General features: G+C 57.4%; 1 protein-coding gene and 1 long non-coding RNA gene across 5 annotated transcripts in view; both read left to right on the top strand.

Moving 5' to 3' along the window:
* The first annotated feature begins 9,364 nt into the window (after positions 1 to 9,364).
* LOC115611306 lies at positions 9,365 to 11,845 on the top strand. Its single transcript, XR_003992534.1, has 2 exons — positions 9,365 to 9,526; positions 11,672 to 11,845. It is a non-coding gene; the product is annotated as an uncharacterized LOC115611306 (long non-coding RNA).
* Positions 11,846 to 13,397: 1,552 nt separating this feature from the next.
* SSBP3 (single stranded DNA binding protein 3) overlaps positions 13,398 to 18,638 on the top strand; it is a 55,651-nt gene continuing 50,410 nt past the window's right edge. For 2 of the 4 annotated variants that reach the window (XM_030494025.2, XM_030494027.2), the window contains exons 1-4: positions 13,622 to 13,865; positions 14,037 to 14,109; positions 14,300 to 14,361; positions 14,923 to 15,007. In XM_030494025.2, coding sequence (XP_030349885.1) covers positions 13,810 to 13,865; positions 14,037 to 14,109; positions 14,300 to 14,361; positions 14,923 to 15,007 — 276 coding nt within the window. In that variant the 5' untranslated portion in view covers positions 13,622 to 13,809. Of the gene's footprint in view, positions 13,866 to 14,036; positions 14,110 to 14,299; positions 14,362 to 14,922; positions 15,008 to 18,638 lie in introns of all 4 variants that reach the window. The other 2 variants (XM_030494026.2, XM_030494029.1) reach the window with 2 other exon arrangements.

Below are 18,638 nucleotides of genomic sequence, written 5' to 3'. Positions count from 1 at the left end.
CTCTCAGTACCTCTGCAAAGGCTGGGCCGGGCAGGGATGAAGCTGGTGGCCCAGCCCAGGGCGATGCTTGCCCACCGAGGGTCGGGAGCCTTAGGGCGATGGAGGAGCCAGCTCCGCACCGGGTGATTGATCCCAGCACGGTGATGATGGAGGTTCCCTTTGGAATAAGATTGCTGCCCTGCTCTGACTGAGGACTTTAACCCTGCTGAGCATTCACTGCTCAGCTGTTAGTATAAAACCTCCAATTCTTCACTGGCTTTTGAGAGCAGGAAGCGGGCCTCTGCTCTGCGCCCACAACCTCTTCCATGTCTTACAGGTAACTTTGCACACCCAGGTGTGATTAATTCTGATCATTTCAGAAAAGAACATTTCTTTTATAACATTTTTCCTTTCTCGGGATAGCAAATAAGGTTATTTTTCACTGAGATGGTTCCTTGCAGCAGCCCAGGTGCCCTGTGAGCCAGATAGCAGCAAGCATCCACCAGCACATCTCCCCACCTTTAGCACAGAGGCCCCTTGCTGGGAAGCTCCTCAGGCATCTCTCCCTCCCTCCTTAGGACTGTTTGTTTCTGCAACCAGCCATTGGGATCAAGGCAGGAAAAGTGACTCTTCCCTCCTCCTCCGAGTCAGAGGGAACAGCACGATTAGAAACACTTTAGATGCCTGACCTGAGCTCAAGCCTCCAAACAAAAGTTGCAAGGAGAGGGTTGATGTTTTCCAGGCCCAGTTAGCACAATGCTGTAATTATGGGCTTGCAGTGGGTGTATTCCCCCAGCTCCCTGCCTGCGTCCCTTCACCCTGACACCCAGCGAGCCTGGCCCCGGCCGCCCATCGAGCTCATGCAGGCTCCAGCTTCTTCCTTCTGATCCACCACCATATGCCCATCTTTTACAGTTCTTTGGTGCATGATGCTCAGCGAGTGGATAATTAGCTAAATGAATTAATTGACATTCATACTTGTAATTAGCAAACGGTTACAAGCAGCTATTCTCCTTGGGACGACTAGGATTTCTTGGGGACCGGTGTTAAGATACTGGAAAATCGTTTGGAGTAAGTAACAAGGGTGCCTGGATTCTGCCGTAAACAAGCCCATGCAAAAGCAAAGCAGGCTGTGGAACGTGTTGGAAACGCTGCTCAGGAGGAGGAGGAGGAGGAGGAGGAGGAGGAGAAGTTTCCAGCTTGGGAAGAACTGGTGTCCAGATGGGCGGCCTCCAGCTGGCAGCTCCCACCGGCTAACCCTTTCCACCCCCAGTTATAGCGGAGAGTGAGGCCCCAGCAGCGGAGGCTGCTCATGCAAAGCAATGGGAATTGGATGTCAGGAGTGTTAATTAAACCATTAATTACTGCTGAGAGAGAGAGAGAGAGAGGGAAAAAAGTGGCCTATTGGTTTCATTGCTTCTTAGAGTAGTTAGAAGGATAAATTGCGCAGGGGCTCAGCAGCGGGCGAAAGGGGCTGTGGAGGATGTCAGAGCTGGGATGAAATGCAGGTTTTCTCAGCTGTTAAGGGGATGTTGGTTCCTGTGCAGCCACAGCCCCACAAAGCCAGAAGCGAGACCCACACCAGTGATGGGACTGGTGGAGACCAAGCCAAGCCACCGAGGGCAACACCGCCAGCCCTCAACTGGCTGCTGTGGGGGGAACTGCAATGCCAGGGGCTTGGAGATGCTTTCGGGCTGCCCCAGGCTGCTCTGTGTGCCCTTAGCAGGGATTCCGCTCCCTGCCATGGGGTGCACCCACCATCCATGAGCCCCCAGCCACCCAAACTCAGCACCCACAGCACACAGGAGGGTTTGTGCAGGGGATCCCACCCTGAACAAGTAGCAGGGGTGAGAGGACGATGCTTGAGGCATCTCTGGCTCCAGGGTGGCAAAACACATCTCCCCCCGCGCAGGATGATGGTGCAGCACCCAAGGTTGGGCTGCAGGTCTCTTCTCCCTGCGAAATACTCACCAAAACCTGGCTCTGATGGGAAGAAGGGAGGGCAGCACAGCAGGCACCACTATGCAAATGGCTCCTTATGGAAAAGGAGGGGAGGAAATTATATTAATGCACCAGCTTCATAAATCAAACCCTCATGTCGTCCTGCTGCATCAGGAGCTGCTGTGATGCTGGGAAGGAACCCAGGACAGAGAGCCACACGGTGGCTGCACTGCCTGCATGGGCTGGGGGTCCTATGTCCCCCCAGGCACTTGGGGTGCTCTGCCCTAGACCACCCTCCTGCCTTGACGCCCTTCGCTACCCCATTGCATACACTGCAGGGCGATGGGACAGGGTGATGGGGTGACAGCAACTGGGGTCTCCCTCAGAGAGGGGCTCACCCCCAGCTCCTGGCATGGGACTGGGGCCACATCATCGTGCCAGGAGTCCTGTTCTTGGCTCCTCCGAGCTGTCAAAGCTCTCAATTTCCCTGGCAGCACTCGGAGTTTAAAGGCAGGGGAAAGTGGTGGGGGGAAAGCAAGCAGTGCTCCGAAGCGAGGCAGTTGAAAAGGCTGGGCCAAGGAGCTGTCACGCCACCCTTTCAGCTATTACACACCCCGGTAAGCTCTCAAACACGCAGGCTGCACAAGATAGCAGGAAGGCTAATTTTTTTCTTTAGCTGCAGGCAAAAAAATTCAATTACAAGGTAACCTATTTTTCAACTCCTCCATTGGTATTTACTTAATTTCCTAAGGCCGGCTCGCCCGCCCCGCGACATGAGGGAAGGAGGGAAGCATGAGCTGTTAGGCTAAGCCGGGCTCTGCTGTGGGGTTTGAGCCGGGTTTAAGTCAAATGGTAAAGCCCATAGCAATAGTGGTTGTTTGAACAGTGGTTGGTGAAAGGGATAGCATGTGACATGGGGCACCAGCACAGCATCTGGATGCAACAGGGATGGGGAGCACCAGGGACAAGCTGATGGAGCACAAGTGTGATGAGGAACGGCTGAGGGACCTGGGGGGTTTAGTCTGGAGAAGAGAAGGCTCAGGGAGGACCTTATCACTCTTTACAACTGCCTGAAAGGAGGATGGAGCCAGGAGGGGGCGGTCTCTGCTCCCAAGGAACAAGGGACAGGAAAAGAGGAAAAGGCCTCAAGCTGCATCAGGGGAGGTTTAGATGGAGATGAGAAACAATTCCTTCCCCAAAGGGTGCTCAGGCATTGGAACAGGCTGCCCAGGGCGGTGCTGGAGTCACCGTCCCTGCAAGTGTTCACACACCGTGTAGCCGAGGCCTTCAGTGCCATGGGTTAGTGGTGGCCTTGGCAGTGCTGGGGAACGGTTGGACTTGATGAGCTTAAAGGTCTTTTCCAACCCAGTTGATTCTATGATTCTATGAGAAAAGGCCAGTGGAAGAAAAGACGTCTGGAGAAGGTTTGGGAGGGACCAAGGAACAGGCCTGCGGCTGGTGGCCCATTGGAGCTGGGACTGCCCAGGGGGGACTGTGGGGACAGGGACAGTTCTGGGGGGCTGTGGGGACAGGGACACCCCGGGGGTACAGAAGGATGGGGTTGGAACTAGATGATCTTAAGGTCCTTTCCAACCCTAACTATTCTATGATTCCATGGACTTGGGGGTCTGTGAGGAGAGGGACAGCCCTGGGGTCCAGGAACAGTGGGACATCCTGGGGGGCACATGGGTACAGGACACCTAGGGTGCACGGGGACAGGGACACCCCTGGGGCAGGGGGGTCATATGGGCAAATGTGCGGGGGTAGAGGGGCACAGGACACCCATGAGCACAGGACACAGAGTACAGGGACACCCGTGGGGGTGTCACACGGGCACAGGACACCGGGGGGGGGTCACACGGGCACAACACCCCGGAACGTCCGTACGGTACCAGCGCCGCCGCGCGCCGCCAGGGGGCGCCGTTGCTCCGAGCGGCCGCGCGGCTTCCACCCCCCGCTCCCTCTCTCCCTCCCTCCCTCCCTCCCCACCGTCCCCACGGCTCGGCTCGGCTCGGCTCGGCTCGGCTCGGCTCGGCTCGGCTCGGCCCGCCCCGCACAGGCGCGGCTTTCCGGCGTCCGGGGCCGGGCGCGGTGTTTCGGTGCCCTCCGGTACCCCCGGGCCCCCTATCGGGAGGGGTGAGGAGGAGGCGGGGCCAGCGCTCCGCCAATCAGATCGCGGCGGTTTCAAGAGGCCCCTTCCGCGCCCCGCCCCGCGCGGCGCCGCGCTGCTCGGCGGGGGGGTCACACACACACACACGCACGCACACACACATACACGGGGGGGCCGCATGGTCCCTGTGCCCGCCCTCCCCGCTCCTTGTCCGCACCAGCAGGCCCCGGGGCAGCGGGAGGGATGGATATGGAGCCTATGGACTGGGAGCTTCACCGGTGGCCGTCACCCCTTTGCTCATAGCGACACCCCCGCCCCAGCCTTTTATAAATAACGCGGTGTTGTTAATTAGGGAGTGTAATTAGTTATGCGCATAGAGCACCTTCCAGCGGAGTGCTGCTGCTCCGTTCCTAAAAGCCCTTTTTTCCTAAGGTGGGTTTTAAGGCATCGCACTCCACGCGTGTCGGCTAAGCGGTGATGTTACAGCATCTGCGCCGGTAAACAGGAAACCCCAACACCGCGGCTCCCGCGGGAACCCCAACGGCGCGCAAAGGAGCCCTTCCCAAAGAGATCCATGGGGATGGGGTGGGAGAGGAGGTGGGAGAAAGGTGGCAGCACCCACCGGCGCTGCCTGCTCCTGCACCAAGTTCATTGGAATGCGAGCCATGCAGAGCGCTCGCCACCGCCGCTGAGGTGTGGGAAGCGCGCCCAGCCGAGGAGGGGGCTCTTCCAGCCAGCCGGGTTGGGGAAGGGAAAAAAGGCTTATTAGAAGATAGGGAGGGATTTGACACCGAATCCAGCCCCTCTCACCGCTGCTTTGTGCTCCGGGAAGGCTGTGGAATGAGGAGTTATTTTTGGGGGGGGTATAGGGAGTGTGTGGGATGATGGCAGCCCCTCTCCCGTCCTCCCCATCAGCATCTCCGGTGCCACCAGCAGTCATCATGCCCCGGGGTTTGGTTTTCCCATGGGAAAAGGGAATGCTGGGCTGGCAGCAAGCTGGAAATAAGAGGAAAATCTATAGTTTGGTCAAGGTTAAAATTCAAAATCCAACTGCCAGCAGAGAGTAAGGGCCACGTTGCTTCAGGAGCTCGCAAGGCTGTTATTGCTTAACATTGACTATCAAAGAGACCCCTGCACCTTTGTAAGTGCAGGGCAAAATTAAGGGTGTTTTTCTTTTAAATGTATGTATTTTTACAGGTGGTGTTCCAGCAGAATAGTCCCTGTGCATGGATAAGCACAGGGATCCTCCCCAGTTATGGGGATCTTAAACAGCCTAGGGTGGGAGTGATGGAGCGACAGTTTGGGGAAGGGGCTGGAAGAAGGGGAATTGCTCTAGGAGGGCGGGAAAGGCCAGCTACCTAACCTTGGGAGCATTGTGGTATCACCCTAAGCCCCGGCAGCAAGGGCTGAGGGCTGCCCTGCTCCCGGGCAGATGGAGCTGGGAGCAGGGATGTCACCAGCCCAGGCCGGAGGCAATAAAGTGCCTGGAGTGATGCAGCAAAACAGGCTGGAGTCGCGTGTCGAAATAAATCATCCATGGAGGCAAGGCAGAGAGGAGGAGGAGGAGGTTTCCTGCTCCCGCGCCTCCCTGCATCTAACAAAGCCTCCCAGGCGGGCAGCGGGAGCCGGGCAGGATACGGCCATCCCATGACCCGGCACTCCAATGCTCTGGCTCTCCCGGGAGCTGGTTCTCCATCCCCTGCCAGCTCCCTTGGCTTCACCTTGTGGCAGGCAAAGCACAGAGCTGCCAGGAGTGATAAAATGGCTGTCCCCCAAATTTATGGAGTTTATCTGTGAATAACTCTGGGAGGTGAAGCTGCTGTTGAGCCGGGGAGGAGGAACGCTGTATTTCGGGATAAACTCCCCGAGGAGCAATGGGGAGCAGGCAGGAGCCCAGCTCCAGCCCTAGAGACCCGCAGGGATGTGCCCTGTGCCCCCCAGCCCTCCCAGCTCACAGGGATGGAGCATGGCCGGGGTGAGCTCCCTGCTCACTTGCATTAGGGAAAGCCAAAGGCTCGTTTCCCATCCGCAGCGTGTTTATTAGGAGCTAAGTCATGACGAGGCTTTGGCACATCTCCGTCACTCCCGTGGAGTGTGTTTAGCACAGAGAGACCACTGCTTTTCCCAGCCACATGAGCGTGCCCAGGATTTCCACACCGGCCAGGCGTTGATCCCCATTCCCACAGCGATCCTATCTTTTCCCCCCCAAACCAACGTTGTATCAATGGGCTATGGAGCAGCATCCTGATTTCTGGGGAAGCACAGCGGGCTTGAGCCTCCCCTTCTTTCCCCCTCCCCACTCTGCTGCAGTAACATCCATCCTAAGTTTCGGAGCCTCTTCTAATTTTGGAGGCCGTTAGCAAAGCAGGCGCTGCTGCAAGCCAAACCAGGCTGCCAATGTTTCCTTTAAAAGCTGCTTTCACTCCGAAGGACTCTTCTAGATGGTTTGCTTTTAATAGCAGGCTGCAGGGTGCAACGCCCAGCTCGCGGCCGGGGCTCTCCCTGGGACCGGGTGGCACTAGGTGCAGGATTGGAGCGATGCACAGAGCCACATGCCATGGACCACGGCTGTGCACCTTGTGCTCCCCATTCCCAGTACGGACCAGCAAAGCTCCCCACAGCCTTGCAGAGCTGACCCCCGCATAGCACATCCCTCCTTTCCTTTGCTTGCTCCCAGGGGAATGTTTAAGGCAAAGGGGGCTGGATTCAGCCCCAAACTGTGCTAATAGCTCAGGGGAGAAGAAGAGGCCAGAGGAGCCGGTGGAGGAACGGGAGCCAGCGGGGTCAGGGCGCTGGTAGGTGTGAGAGCTCTGAAAAAACCCAATTGCTGCTTCAGTACAACCAGATTCGGGAAAATGAAGCTGAAGTGTGAAAAATGAAAGTGAAAAGATAGGAACCAACCCACGGCTATTTATTCTAAAAATACTGACCTAAATACTTAAGCGCACATATAAAAGTAGTTGTCTTTGCTGATTTCTTTTATGAGAATCTCCTGGTTTGGTTGTTCCTTCGCTCAGAAACCAGGAGACGAGGCTTTCTGGAGACACCAAGACCATGTCCTAACCTGGCACTCCCAAACAGTTTTCTGCGTGCCCAAAACTCATCCAAAGCCCAGCTTTGAAATTCATCCATTAGGCTGATGAGGCCCTGCAGTTACAGCCTGCACCTCCACCTAGGTCTCATGTGATGGCTCCTGTGTTGCTCAATGGGTTGGATGACGGTGGTGGCCGGGACACACTGTGGACACTGTAAAGCCCCAGAGGCAGCACTAGCAGCAGGACAAGAGATTTGAGAATAGAGGGAGGCAGTGGGGCAGCAGCCCTTGCACAAAGCATCTCTTGGCTTGTGGCATGGGCAGAGCTGGGATACAGTTCCCATCTGGGCTGTGGTCACATCTGGGCTGTGGTCACATCGTGGCTATTCACATCTGGGCTGTTGTTCATACGTGGGCTGTTGCTCACATCTGGGCTGCTGTTCATATCTGGGCTGTTGTTCCTCCCTAAGCTGTTGCAGGTGGTCACTAGCCCCTGCTCCCTTCCTGCTTGGCAGCAGCCAGGGCAGGGATGTGAGGAGGCTCTCGGCAGCCTGAGCACTGAGCCCAGCTTAGCACAGAGGTCCCCAGGGCCAGCGAGCCGGCCAGCACAGCAGGAGCATCACAAAGGAGCATCACCGACCTGCAGGCAGCCCCCTAATTACATGTTTTGAGGTTTCCCACATCCCTGGAGGTGTCTGGGCCAAGCGGTGGGGTGGAGAGTGAGGAAAACCCAGGAGCAGGGCCCCATGGGGACCCCTGTGTGATCACAGCCCCCGATGCAGCGCTGTGACCCTGCTCTGCACATCCTTCCTCAGGAGATTATGGAGGTACATTATGTGTGGAGGCAAAACGGATGGAGGAGCAGGCAGGAGTGCTGGGTCAGCACGTTGCACAGGCTGGACACAAATGATGAGCTCTCAGAGGGAGAAAGAGACCGTGCTTAAAACAGTAAAGGTGAAAGCAGGATGGGGAAGTGCTCCCTGCCTGAAGGTCAGAAGGGGAGAGCTGGTCACAGCGTTTCCACATAACAAAGTGAAGGTGCAAGGCAGGAAAACATGGGCTCAATGAAAAGGGGTTTGGTTTTGAGTTAGGAAAAGGGGTGCTCGGTGCAGCATGGGAGCGGGGAAGGACGCGTGGTCCACGGCCTGAGCCTGATGAATCCAACAGGATGGATGAGCACCGGACAGGTCCCCTCAATACCTGCAGGGAAGCGAGGTGGTTGCACATAGGCCAGCAAGAGCAGCAAGAGCTGGTTTGAAACCCTGGAGGAAGCCGCAGAGGCAAGTGTCCCAGAGGATGCTTGCTCCGATGGCAGGCTGCTGCCTTGGGAAGCCTCTCCTCTGGCTCCTGAGGTCCCCTGTCTCCCAGGAAGCTCCCGGGAGCAGCAGAGGAAACCCTCTCAAGCAGCAGAGCCAGTCGGACCACAACTCCAACCCTAACCTGAACCCTGCAGCAGCTTAAAAAGCCTGAAATAAGGCTGCTCAAATAAATACCCCTATTGCCACTGTGCTCGCAGCGGATTTATAGCACCCAACATCATCCACCTTGGTGCGGGAGCATACATGGAGCCAACGGCAGCATGGGGAACATCTGCTCTGGAACACAAGGTGCTCCATGGAGCACTCCAGGAAAGTGGAGCTGAAGAGACAGCCCATTGCAGGGGCTGGTGCGGGGCGCTGCCGGCAGTGCATATCAGGCAGGGACAGAGGGAAGAGGTGACAGATAAGGGACTCAGCCTGGAGGAGAAACGGGAGTGATAAGACCCAAAGGCGCTGCCTGGGCAGGGCACGGAGGCTCGAGACGAGACCCAGCAGAGCTGGGTTTAGTTCCCATCACGCCAGCCGGGTGCCTGCTCCTCACCTAAACCCCTCTTTGTGAGGGCAGGGGGATAAGAATACCACTGATGTTAAGCTGCAGATACGTGGTTGATAAAAGGGGTTTCTGCCTGGCTCCAGAGCCAGTTGACAACCACTGCTGCCCCAGCAAGGCGGTGACCCTGTGCTTGAGAATGGATGGCACCAGGCAGTGGATAGTGCAGCTCAGAGCCTATCCCTATGGGATGATTGAGGAAACCCCAAGACAGGCACCATCCCATTGTCTGTAGGGGCCGCAAACACACAGGAACCCCCTGGGGAGGTGTCTCTGCTGTACTATCTCCATAACAGACCTACAGGCACCACTTATCTGTAACTCCCTGCAGCATCCTCACCCCACGTCGGTGCCCTGCTTGTCCCCACATAGCTGCTGCTGGAGTGAGCAGGATCAGACACAGCACAGCAAAGACACCAGCACAGGTAGGAGCCAGGCTGGGGCAGCACCACAGCTTCTGCGTGCTGGTCTGCGTGGGGATGGGATGTTTAATCACAACATGCCCCTTGCAGGGAGATCGATGTAGGCTAGCAGCAAGGGAGGTGAAGACCAGGCGGCCTAGACTCACCCAGAGTGGTTGGCACTGGTAGGAGGTGGGCAGAGGTGGCGCTTTGTCAAGGCAATGGGGTGACAGGGTCTGACACTTTGGGTTTTGCCCTTGCACAGCTCACCCTGTGCCTCAAGAGTCCAGCCCACACCCCAGAGTGCAAGTTGGGGGCTCACAAGCTGTCTGCGCTCCCCGGCTGTTATCTTTGGTGCCTTCTCCCTTGGAGCTTTCCACCTCTGTTTGTTGAAACCCCAGGAGCGCCAGCTCTGGGAATGCAGCATCATGTCCCAGCCTTCCCCACAGCCTGGGAGCCGTATCCCACATGGGTGCTCCTTGCTCTGCACTTCACAGTGCCTGCCTGCAGCCGAGGTTCCTGCAGGACTGCGGGTGAGGAATCCGAGCTGCTGGGGAATAGCTGCCGTGCTTTACATTCACAGCCCATCTATTTTGCAATAACTTCCCCGTGATGTTCCCACGTAGACAAGCCTAAGCTAGCATAGATAATGAAATGGGTTAAAGGAGACAGGCGGAGGGAGAGGAGAGGAGCCAGCAACTGGTAGTAAATCAGGGAGAGAACAGGGTTACTTTACATTCAAGGACTCGCTGGTGGCAGGGCGAGTTTGGTTTGTGCCAAGAAGCACACCGTTTGGAGGAGGAGACGCAGTTTGGGAAGACACAAGTGCCCCTTTGGCAGGGCCACCAACCTGCCTGTATCCCCATCACCCATCGTCCTGCCGTGCCTGCCCCATGGGTGCCACTGGGATTAAGCACAGCCAAGGGGGTGGCAGAGGGTGGTCAGGGGATCCCGAAGGAGCTGGTGGGACAGGCAGTGGGCTCTGCTCCACAGGGGAAGGACCTGCAGGCCCCCATCAGCTCGTGGTTGGTGGGATAAGCCGCTGAGACTCCCCACCTTTGGCACGGGTTTCGAGGCAGTCCAAACAAGCTAATTAAATCCTGCTCTGCTTAATCAGAGCCATTGAGCACCAGTCAGAAGACATTAATCCCGTGTTTTATTAGATGCTGTTTGAAGCCGCGTTTGGCACCTCGTCCCCGGCTCTCATCTCCTTCTGGGGAAGGAAGAAGGACATCTGCGGGGAAGAGCGAGGGCGCAGCAGATGGCAGCAGGGATGATTCAGGGGCTCGAGGAAGGAGCTGCGACTCCAGCGGCGTCCCTGGGGAGGGGACGAGTTACACCTCTCCCTGCATCCCACAGCTCCCCCCTCCCTCTTCCCTGTGGCTGAGAGCCCGCGAGCCAGGCAGGCATCCCAAAAAATACGTGTTCCTCTGCATTGCATGCTAATGGCTCCGCGCGATAGGCCCCGCCGCAATTAAAGCACGCGGAGCATTAATATGCAACGTGCACAGGCCACTCTTCCCACAGCTACTCCTTCCCAAACCTGTCCTTCCTGCTGCGCATCCCTGCCCACTGGGAGCCTGCCCACGGGGATCCCACAGCAGCCCCAGATGAGCTGCTGGAAGCGCCTGGTGCCTCTGTGCCTTCCCCTGCCTGTGCACAGAGGATGCTGCTTGTTCCCTATGGGCACCCGCCACCTTCTCCTGCCTTTGGGCATGGAGCAGGGTCTCCTGGGTCATCCTGCCGGATGGGTGCTGTGCAATACAGCAGCAAGGGAGTTACCCTGATGGTTGGGAGAAATCCCCGGGCGGGTGGTTAAAGCAACCAGCTGGGCTCTTAGTTTGGGGTTTTTAATGACTTCTGGCACCTTAATTGCTGCAACCCAAGAAAAACTCCTGACAAAGAGAAAGCTTGGCCAAGCGAGGTGGACCTCCAAGCCTTGGGAGTGCTCGGTAGCCATCGCATGTCCTCCTGCGGCTCGGCTAGACAGAGCTGCTGCCTCTGGGTGTGGGGATTTATTTTTCTCCCCGAGTTTCCTGCCATGACTTGCGTTAGAACTTTGCAGAGCCATTTAATTGCGTTCTGCGGTGGTGAGGAGGTGAAATTAGCCTCCCTTCTGAACCTGGGCTAAGTTGGTCCAAAGAACCAGCTTGTAATTTGCTGTAATCATCAGGTCGCCAGTGAATTCACACGGGCCAGGGGTTCCCACCCGCACTGTGCTGACACTTGGCATTTGGCAGGTCGGGCTCTGCCACCCTGGGATAGCAGTACTGATACTTTCCTTTGGTTCACTTATGGGAAGCTCTCCATCAAGCTGCTCCTCTCCATCTCCCCTAGCAACAGCCAAGAACTGGAGCTGGTCTGGAGGAGAGGAAGGAGAGATGAAGCAGCTTCCCAGCTCCCCCAGGCTGTCTCTCCTCCAAGCATCTCTGAGGTTGGAGACCTACAAGCAGACTGATGAAGGCACCTACAGATGGGAGATCCCGGCTCCCATCGCGTTTCCCTGGGCTAGCTTCATGTCCCGGGGGCTGGGAGAGGAGGAGGCTGTGTTTTGTCCACTCGCCTATCCCAGAAAATCAATGAGTCCAAAGAAAACAAGCTCCCAGTGAGGAGCAGGACAGGAATATCCTGGGCACAGAGAGGCTCTTTTGCTGCAGAGGGCACTGCACCGACCATGCCAGCAGCATTAATGCTTCCTGCCTCCATGCAGAAGGTACGGAATGCGAAGGTACCGTTTTAAACCAGGGACATTTAGTGGTGCTGGAGCGTCGAATTCATCCCATAGCCTCAACCCCAGGGGAGGCTCCCGGTTATTTCTGAGCCCATCAGTGCAGCAGCAGGATGCTCCGGAGACACAAAGTCTGGGATTTGCCTGGCCTGGCCCTTCGGACTCTGCCATGGAAGCACGCACAGAGCAGAGCGCCCGGTGCTGATCTTGTCATCTCCACCAGCACCCTGCAAACCAAACCTTGGTGTGAAACACCACTTTTTCCCTTTCCAAAGCAAAGATCTTGGATGCTTTCAAGTCTTGATCCTTCCCGACCTACCGCATTGCGAGGAGACCTCTTTTCCAACCACGGTTTGCTTTAAGCCGTGCTTTAAAGCGAGTTTGGCCCTGCTCAGGCAGGTCCCGATGGCCGGGAACATTCCCATGGGGCGCAGCAGCACTACCCGCCGCCCCAGGAGTTACTCCTCCACCCCACAGCTCCCCACACCACCTCCATGAGCCTCCCTGCCCTTACAGGAGGGATGCTGGGCCCACAGAGCACTGCTCAAACTCCTCACTGTTTGCAGGATGAGGCTCAATGCATGTAACCTCCTGATTTCACCTATCTTTGATCACATAACCCTACCCAGCACGCACCCTCCATCCCTGTTTTCTGTTTGTTGTTTTGGAGGCAGAGGCGAGGCTGGGGCAGGGGGAAGAGCTCTTTGAAGCCTTTATTTTTGTGCTGCTCCAACATCTGGTCCCGTGGAACCTGCCCCCAGAGGCAGGGAGCGCTGGTTAGTTTGGTGGGCTCCTGCATTCCCATAGGGAATTCCCACCCTTGGTGAGGGGGAAAGAGCCCAGCCTCTTAACACAGGGGTGCAGCACACCCCTGCCCAAAGCCCCGGCGAGAGGCTGCCCGCAGCGACCCCAACACGGGGCAGATCCCCAGCGCCAACGGGGTGCGTTTCCCCCGTTGTTTTTAGGGCAACCAAGCCGGCAGCGCGGCCCCGCCGCAAGCCTCGCCCCGTTACTACAGGCGCTCAAGTTGGCAGCCGGGGGGGAGAGCCCTGCCCCAGGCTCCCCTCGGGGCTCCCCACAGCCACGCCGCCGGGCCCCGGGGCAACTCGCCCGCAGCAGCGCGGTGCGCGGCGCCGGGCGGGACCCGCCGGGGCCGGAGGCGGTGGGAGGGGGCCGGGCCTGTCCCCGCTTCCCCCCGCCTCCCGCCCGGCCCCGGCGGGTCCCGCCCGGCCGCACCGACGCGCTCCCCCTTCCCTCCTCTCCCCGCCCGGCGGGCGGTTTCAAGGCCCCCCTTCCGAGGTCTCCGTGGCGCCGACCAATCACCGTGCGCTGCGCGCCGCGGCCCGGCGCCTTAAAGGGCCATGTCGCGGCACGGCGCCAGGGCAGCCGCGCCGCCAGCGGGCCGCGCAGGGGAGGGGCGCTAGGACCGCGCGTCGCCGCCCGCCCGCCCTCCTTCCCCGCCGCGGGAGGCCGCCCGCCGCCTCCGGAGGGAGGCGTGGCTCGGCCAGGCCCCGCCCTCTCCCGGCGCTGATTGGCGGAGGAGAGCGCCCGTCGGCGGTGGGGGGCGTGGCCACGCTCGGGTGCGCGGCCAGCGGCGCGGCGGGCGCAGCGAGCGGCGGCGGCGGGCGCGGGGCGATGGGGGCGCGGCGGCGGCCCGCGCTCTGACAGCCCCCGGCGCTCCCTCCGCGGCGGGCACAGCGGCTCCCGGCAGCGGCGGCGGCCGCCACCCCCCTGCGCGGCGCGGACCATGTTCGCCAAAGGGAAGGGCTCGGCGGTGCCCTCGGACGGGCAGGCGCGGGAGAAGTAAGAGCGGCGGCGGCGGCGGCGGGAGGAGCGGGGAAGGAGGAGGAGGAAGGGGGGTGAGGTGGAAGCGGGGCGGCGGTGGAGGGTGGCTTTGTGCGGGGCGGGCGGGGGGGGCTCCTCCTTCTCTTTTCCCTTCCTCCCCCCCTCACCGCCGCCGCTCGGCTGTTGCAGGCTGGCGCTGTATGTCTACGAGTACCTGCTGCACGTCGGCGCCCAGAAGTCTGCGCAGACCTTCTTGTCCGAGGTGAGCCCCGCCGCCCCCCGCGCCCTTTGTGCGCCGCCGCACGCACGCCCGCCCTCCATCTTGCGCGGGGCGGCGGCGGCGCCGGGGGGTCGCCGAGCGTGGGGGCCCACGCCCACCCGTGACCACCCCTAAACCCCCCTTTCCTTTCCCTTCCACCCCCCCCCCCAACCCGCTTTCCTCTCGCCCGCAGATCCGGTGGGAGAAGAACATCACGCTGGGCGAGCCCCCCGGCTTCCTGCACTCCTGGTGGTGGTAAGTACCGGGGCGGGGGGACGGCAACGGGACCCGTCTAGGCTGGGGGCACCGTCGGGGGTGGGCAGCCCCCGCGGTGCGGGGTGAAGCCCCGGGGGTGAAGCCACGGTGGTGGGCGTGAGTCAGCAGCAAGCCGAGCCCCAAAGCGCTCCGGACACCCCCAGGAGCGTGGGTCTGGGAGGTGGCAGGCCGGAGGAGAGGCCTCCTGGTCGGTTGGGGGGGGGCTGGAGAGCTGCTGGACGCGGCTGGAGAGCCCAAGTTGTGTTGGGGCCATTGGGGTGCCCGTGGGAAGGCAGGGCCGGGTGGAGAAGTCCTTAAGGTGCTCTGGTTGTTACCCCTCAAAGGCCACTTTTATCTCTTAAAAAACACCCATCCTGGTGGCCACAGCACTTCCAGAGATCCGAGTGGTGTCGAGGTCGGAAGCACAGCCAGATCAGTCTGAGGTCCCCTCCCATGGGCCCAACGGGGTGGGAAGCAGCTCACCTCCAGTGACCCCCTGTGTCGGTGCGTGAGCCCCGATGAATAACTGCCTCCCTCTGTTTGACTCTCTCCACCACGCAGCGTGTTTTGGGACCTTTACTGCGCAGCTCCCGAAAGGCGAGACACTTGTGAGCATTCGAGTGAAGCGAAAGCCTTTCATGACTACGTGAGTAACAAGTTTCTAATCCTCGCGGTAATTACGGCGTTGGGGAGCTCCGGCTCTTCCGCGCACCGAGAGCCGGCGCGGAACCAACCCAGGGTGTTTTTTTTTTAACCAACAACGTTCTGATTTGACTGAACAGTATTTCATAACGTTGCAATTATGTAAATTAGCTCAGATACTTATCTTAAGCACTTAAAGGCATTCAGGCTACTGGTAGAATTAAGCACTTTTGCATAGCAATGGACAACAAAGCGTTTTCTAGAGGATCGATGGTGAGAGATTTCATGCTGAGGACACCTCAGTTGGGGTGGGGAGGAGGGTGGAGATTCCCTCAAATGCTGTTGAATGCCCTAGTTAATATCTCCTTGCCTTTGGAATGGCTGGAGTCTTCCTTGGTTGTCTGAGTCCTCCCTTGAGACCAGCATGGTAGAGGTGTTTGCTTGTTGAAGATGGTGTTGCAGACCCCCTTTGGTTGATGGTGGGCATCTCTTGTATCGGTATTTCGGGTTGTTCTCTGAAAGGTGTTAGTGTGACTCGGGGGGTGATGCTTCTGGGGTGGGATCCTGGGGTTGAGGTGCCTCCCAAAAACACGCCTTTGCTGAGGGTGCATGGCATGTTGGCTCCGGTGGGCGATGGGTTGTCTGCCCGCTCCCATCCCGCACGCGTCGGGAGGAATTTGCATCAAAGGATTAGTCACCTGGCTGCGGGCTTGGACCCCAGTCAAGTGAGTTTAAACCCTGTAGCAGGAGCTGGTTTTGTCTGCTCCGGGGAGCCTATGGTATGGAAACCATTTTTCCCTCCCTTCCCGAGTTTCTCGTTGCCTCAACATGCCTGGGTTGGGATGTGCAAGGCTTTGCCGGCGAGTAGCGCCAGGCGAGTGTCTTGGGGACCTCCATGGTGCTCCTGCGTGCCGGTGCTGGATGTGGTTGTCACCCTGGGGCATGGGCAGTGCTGGGCTGCTGGAGAACCTCATAGCTGGCTGTCGTCCCTGTCTGTGGTGGGAAGGTGTCCATCCCACCGGAGCATGTGGGAAGCGGGTCTGGGTATTTGTTAGGTGGGAGTTGTCCATCTGTCTGTCCTTCCCCATGGCTGCTCTCTGCATCGTCTGTTTTCACTGGGTCGGATTAAGAGGGTGAACTCCTGAACTGAGGGTCAGGGCTGACAACCAGACAACCAGTGCTTGGCTCGGTGTGACCAGCTGCTTGCTTCTGGGTGTTTTAGGCCAGATTCTGGTTTGTTTTGGGGTTATTTTTTCGAGCTTGGTTGGGACAGGAGGCTCATCAAGAGCAAACCAAAGAGAGGTCTTTGGGTGGCAAAGCTGCAGGTGAAGATGACATTAACAACCAAGACATGGTAATGTTCTGTTCACAGCAGTCTCCTCATCGTGTCTGAGGATTTAGTGTATTTAGAGAAATTAATCTTTTTTTTTTTAGCTTGGTAATAATTGTAACAATAGGCCTGAGTGCATTAGATGATTCACATAAACTTCTTTAATACATGTTGCTTTAAGCTTACAGTAAATAGTCACAATCGTGATTGGTTTTAATTCTCGGTGTAACGCAGTTTTGTAACAGCCCCAAGTGCTTTTACCCTTTGGGTTTTACCACGAAGACTTGTAAGAAGATTTTCACTCCCCTGTGCCTTGGCTTGTGACACTGGTTTGGTTTCCTGGGGCATGTTTTGGCCTCAAAGCAGGGTTTGTGCTTCTCCCTGGCGTGGCCGGTGGCGGATGCTCATGGCACAATCCCGCTGTGAGGAGCGGTGTTTTCCCAGCACAGCGTGTGCTTTACAGGGCGAGGGACCTGCCCAGCCAAAACTTAAATATTGACCAAAGAACCCGATGATAACCAGGGCAGTGTGAATAGCGCCTTGTTTCTCACCAGTCTTCATGCTAGGGCAGGATCCTGGTATCTGTGAGCCCAGTGGCCAGCCTCGCCAGTGGGCACTGGAGCTGGAATGCAACCCATCAGCAATGTGTGGCACCTAAAGCAGTGTCCAAGCCCCGAGTGGGGCTGGACCAGTGAGTCATGAGTCACTTCATATGGTGATTGTGGCTCAAAATATCCGAATACAAGTCTTGCTTCAGATTGGTAGAACAGTATATTTACACTTGGTCGACTGTGGGCAAGCTTTGCATGGCAAGCTTGGTGTTTGCCCAAAATATGGTGTTTGTTTACCCAAAGATGATGTATTTACCATGCTCCCTTGAAGGACAAAACAGGGGGATGCTCCAGAAGCAGCGTGGTGGCGCCAGGGCTTGGCATAGCCCGAGGGGTGCTGGCTTGGGAGACACATTGTTGGGAAAGGGATGGTATGCCTCGTTAGTGGGGTGCTAACAGTGGGATTTGCATGCTGCGTCATTTCCACTTCATCTCCCAGTGTAACCGTATGAAAACTATTAGGAACAGCAGGACAAATTGCCAATTTCCTCTCCAGTTTTTAATATTTAACTGTTTAGCAAGAATAAAAGCGAAAGGAGAAATCCCACCCTTCTTTTTTGGGAGACCCTTGAAAGCCATGGGCTCTTGCAGTGGCTTAGGGATATTGCTTTTTACCTTTCCCCTGAGGTTTTTCTCCTAAGCCAGGACAAAAGGTTGCTGGGAGTTGGTGGAAAGGGGAAAGGGAAACGGGGATCCACCTGGAGCAGGCAGGAGGAACACTGTGCTTCTCTTTCCTTCCATCTCCAGCATGGCTGCAAGTCTTAACACAACTAACAAGTTGAGCTGGCCAGAGGGTTGTTAGTCAGCTTCTCCCACCGGTATCCAAAGAGTTTATCCAAGTTAAAAGCACCATCAACTCCTAAAACTCAACCCGCAGCCATTGACTTGTGTTCCTACACTGGGCAAAGCCCCATGGTGAGAGTGCCGGCATTCCGGCACGCTCCTGGAGCCGGCGAGCTTGCGACGGGATCGCTCGGCATGACAGGGGATTTCAGCCGCGGCGTTATCTGGGAATTGGCCGATGGCTGGTCGCAGTTGAGCATTTCAACGCCATGAAAGCCAATACAATTTGAGTTAGCGGTGATGACTGCCAGTTTAAATACCGCAGTGAATTTCTGTCAAAGAGCTAATACATAGAAAGGGGAATTGCAGAAAACTTGATCACCAGAACCACTTCAGTCGATTTTGGCCTCGAGCTATAGAAAATGAACTTAAATCTAGTTGACTGTTGCTACATACTTTTTGTGGTATTGCTCTGCCTGCATGGCCAGCTCAGAGTGTCAGTGTGCAGGGGAGAAAAATCAGGGTAGCCTTTGGCTTCTGGAGACTTTGACTTCATCCTTCCCCTTCTCTGCATCTTCCCTCTGAGAAGGACCCACACTTGGGAGCATATGAAATGCTGGTTTTGCAGTGCAAGATCTATGGAGTGGTGGCTTCAATTTGCCATTAATGTATAGTATTGATTTTATTGTTTTAACTTTGGAAAGCTGCTGCAGTTCTTTCTAACTTGGATCTGGAAGGATGCTCTGCTGCAGTGGCGGTGGTTGCTGCCGGTCTGGGAGGAGATGGTGTGCTTGGGGCCTGTGTCCTTCCATCCTGGTTGGGAAGAACCAGGGTTCTTGCTTTCCCACCACATCTGAAACAGTTCCTCTTGGATTGAGATCGTGTTGAGGAGGTTTCTGAAGCCCCTGGAG

Source organism: Strigops habroptila, chromosome 8, assembly GCF_004027225.2.
Source record: "Strigops habroptila isolate Jane chromosome 8, bStrHab1.2.pri, whole genome shotgun sequence".
Classification (NCBI taxonomy): Eukaryota; Metazoa; Chordata; class Aves; order Psittaciformes; family Psittacidae; genus Strigops; species Strigops habroptila.
Note: the sequence above shows the minus strand (reverse complement) of the source record. Positions and strands in the feature narration are given on the sequence as shown.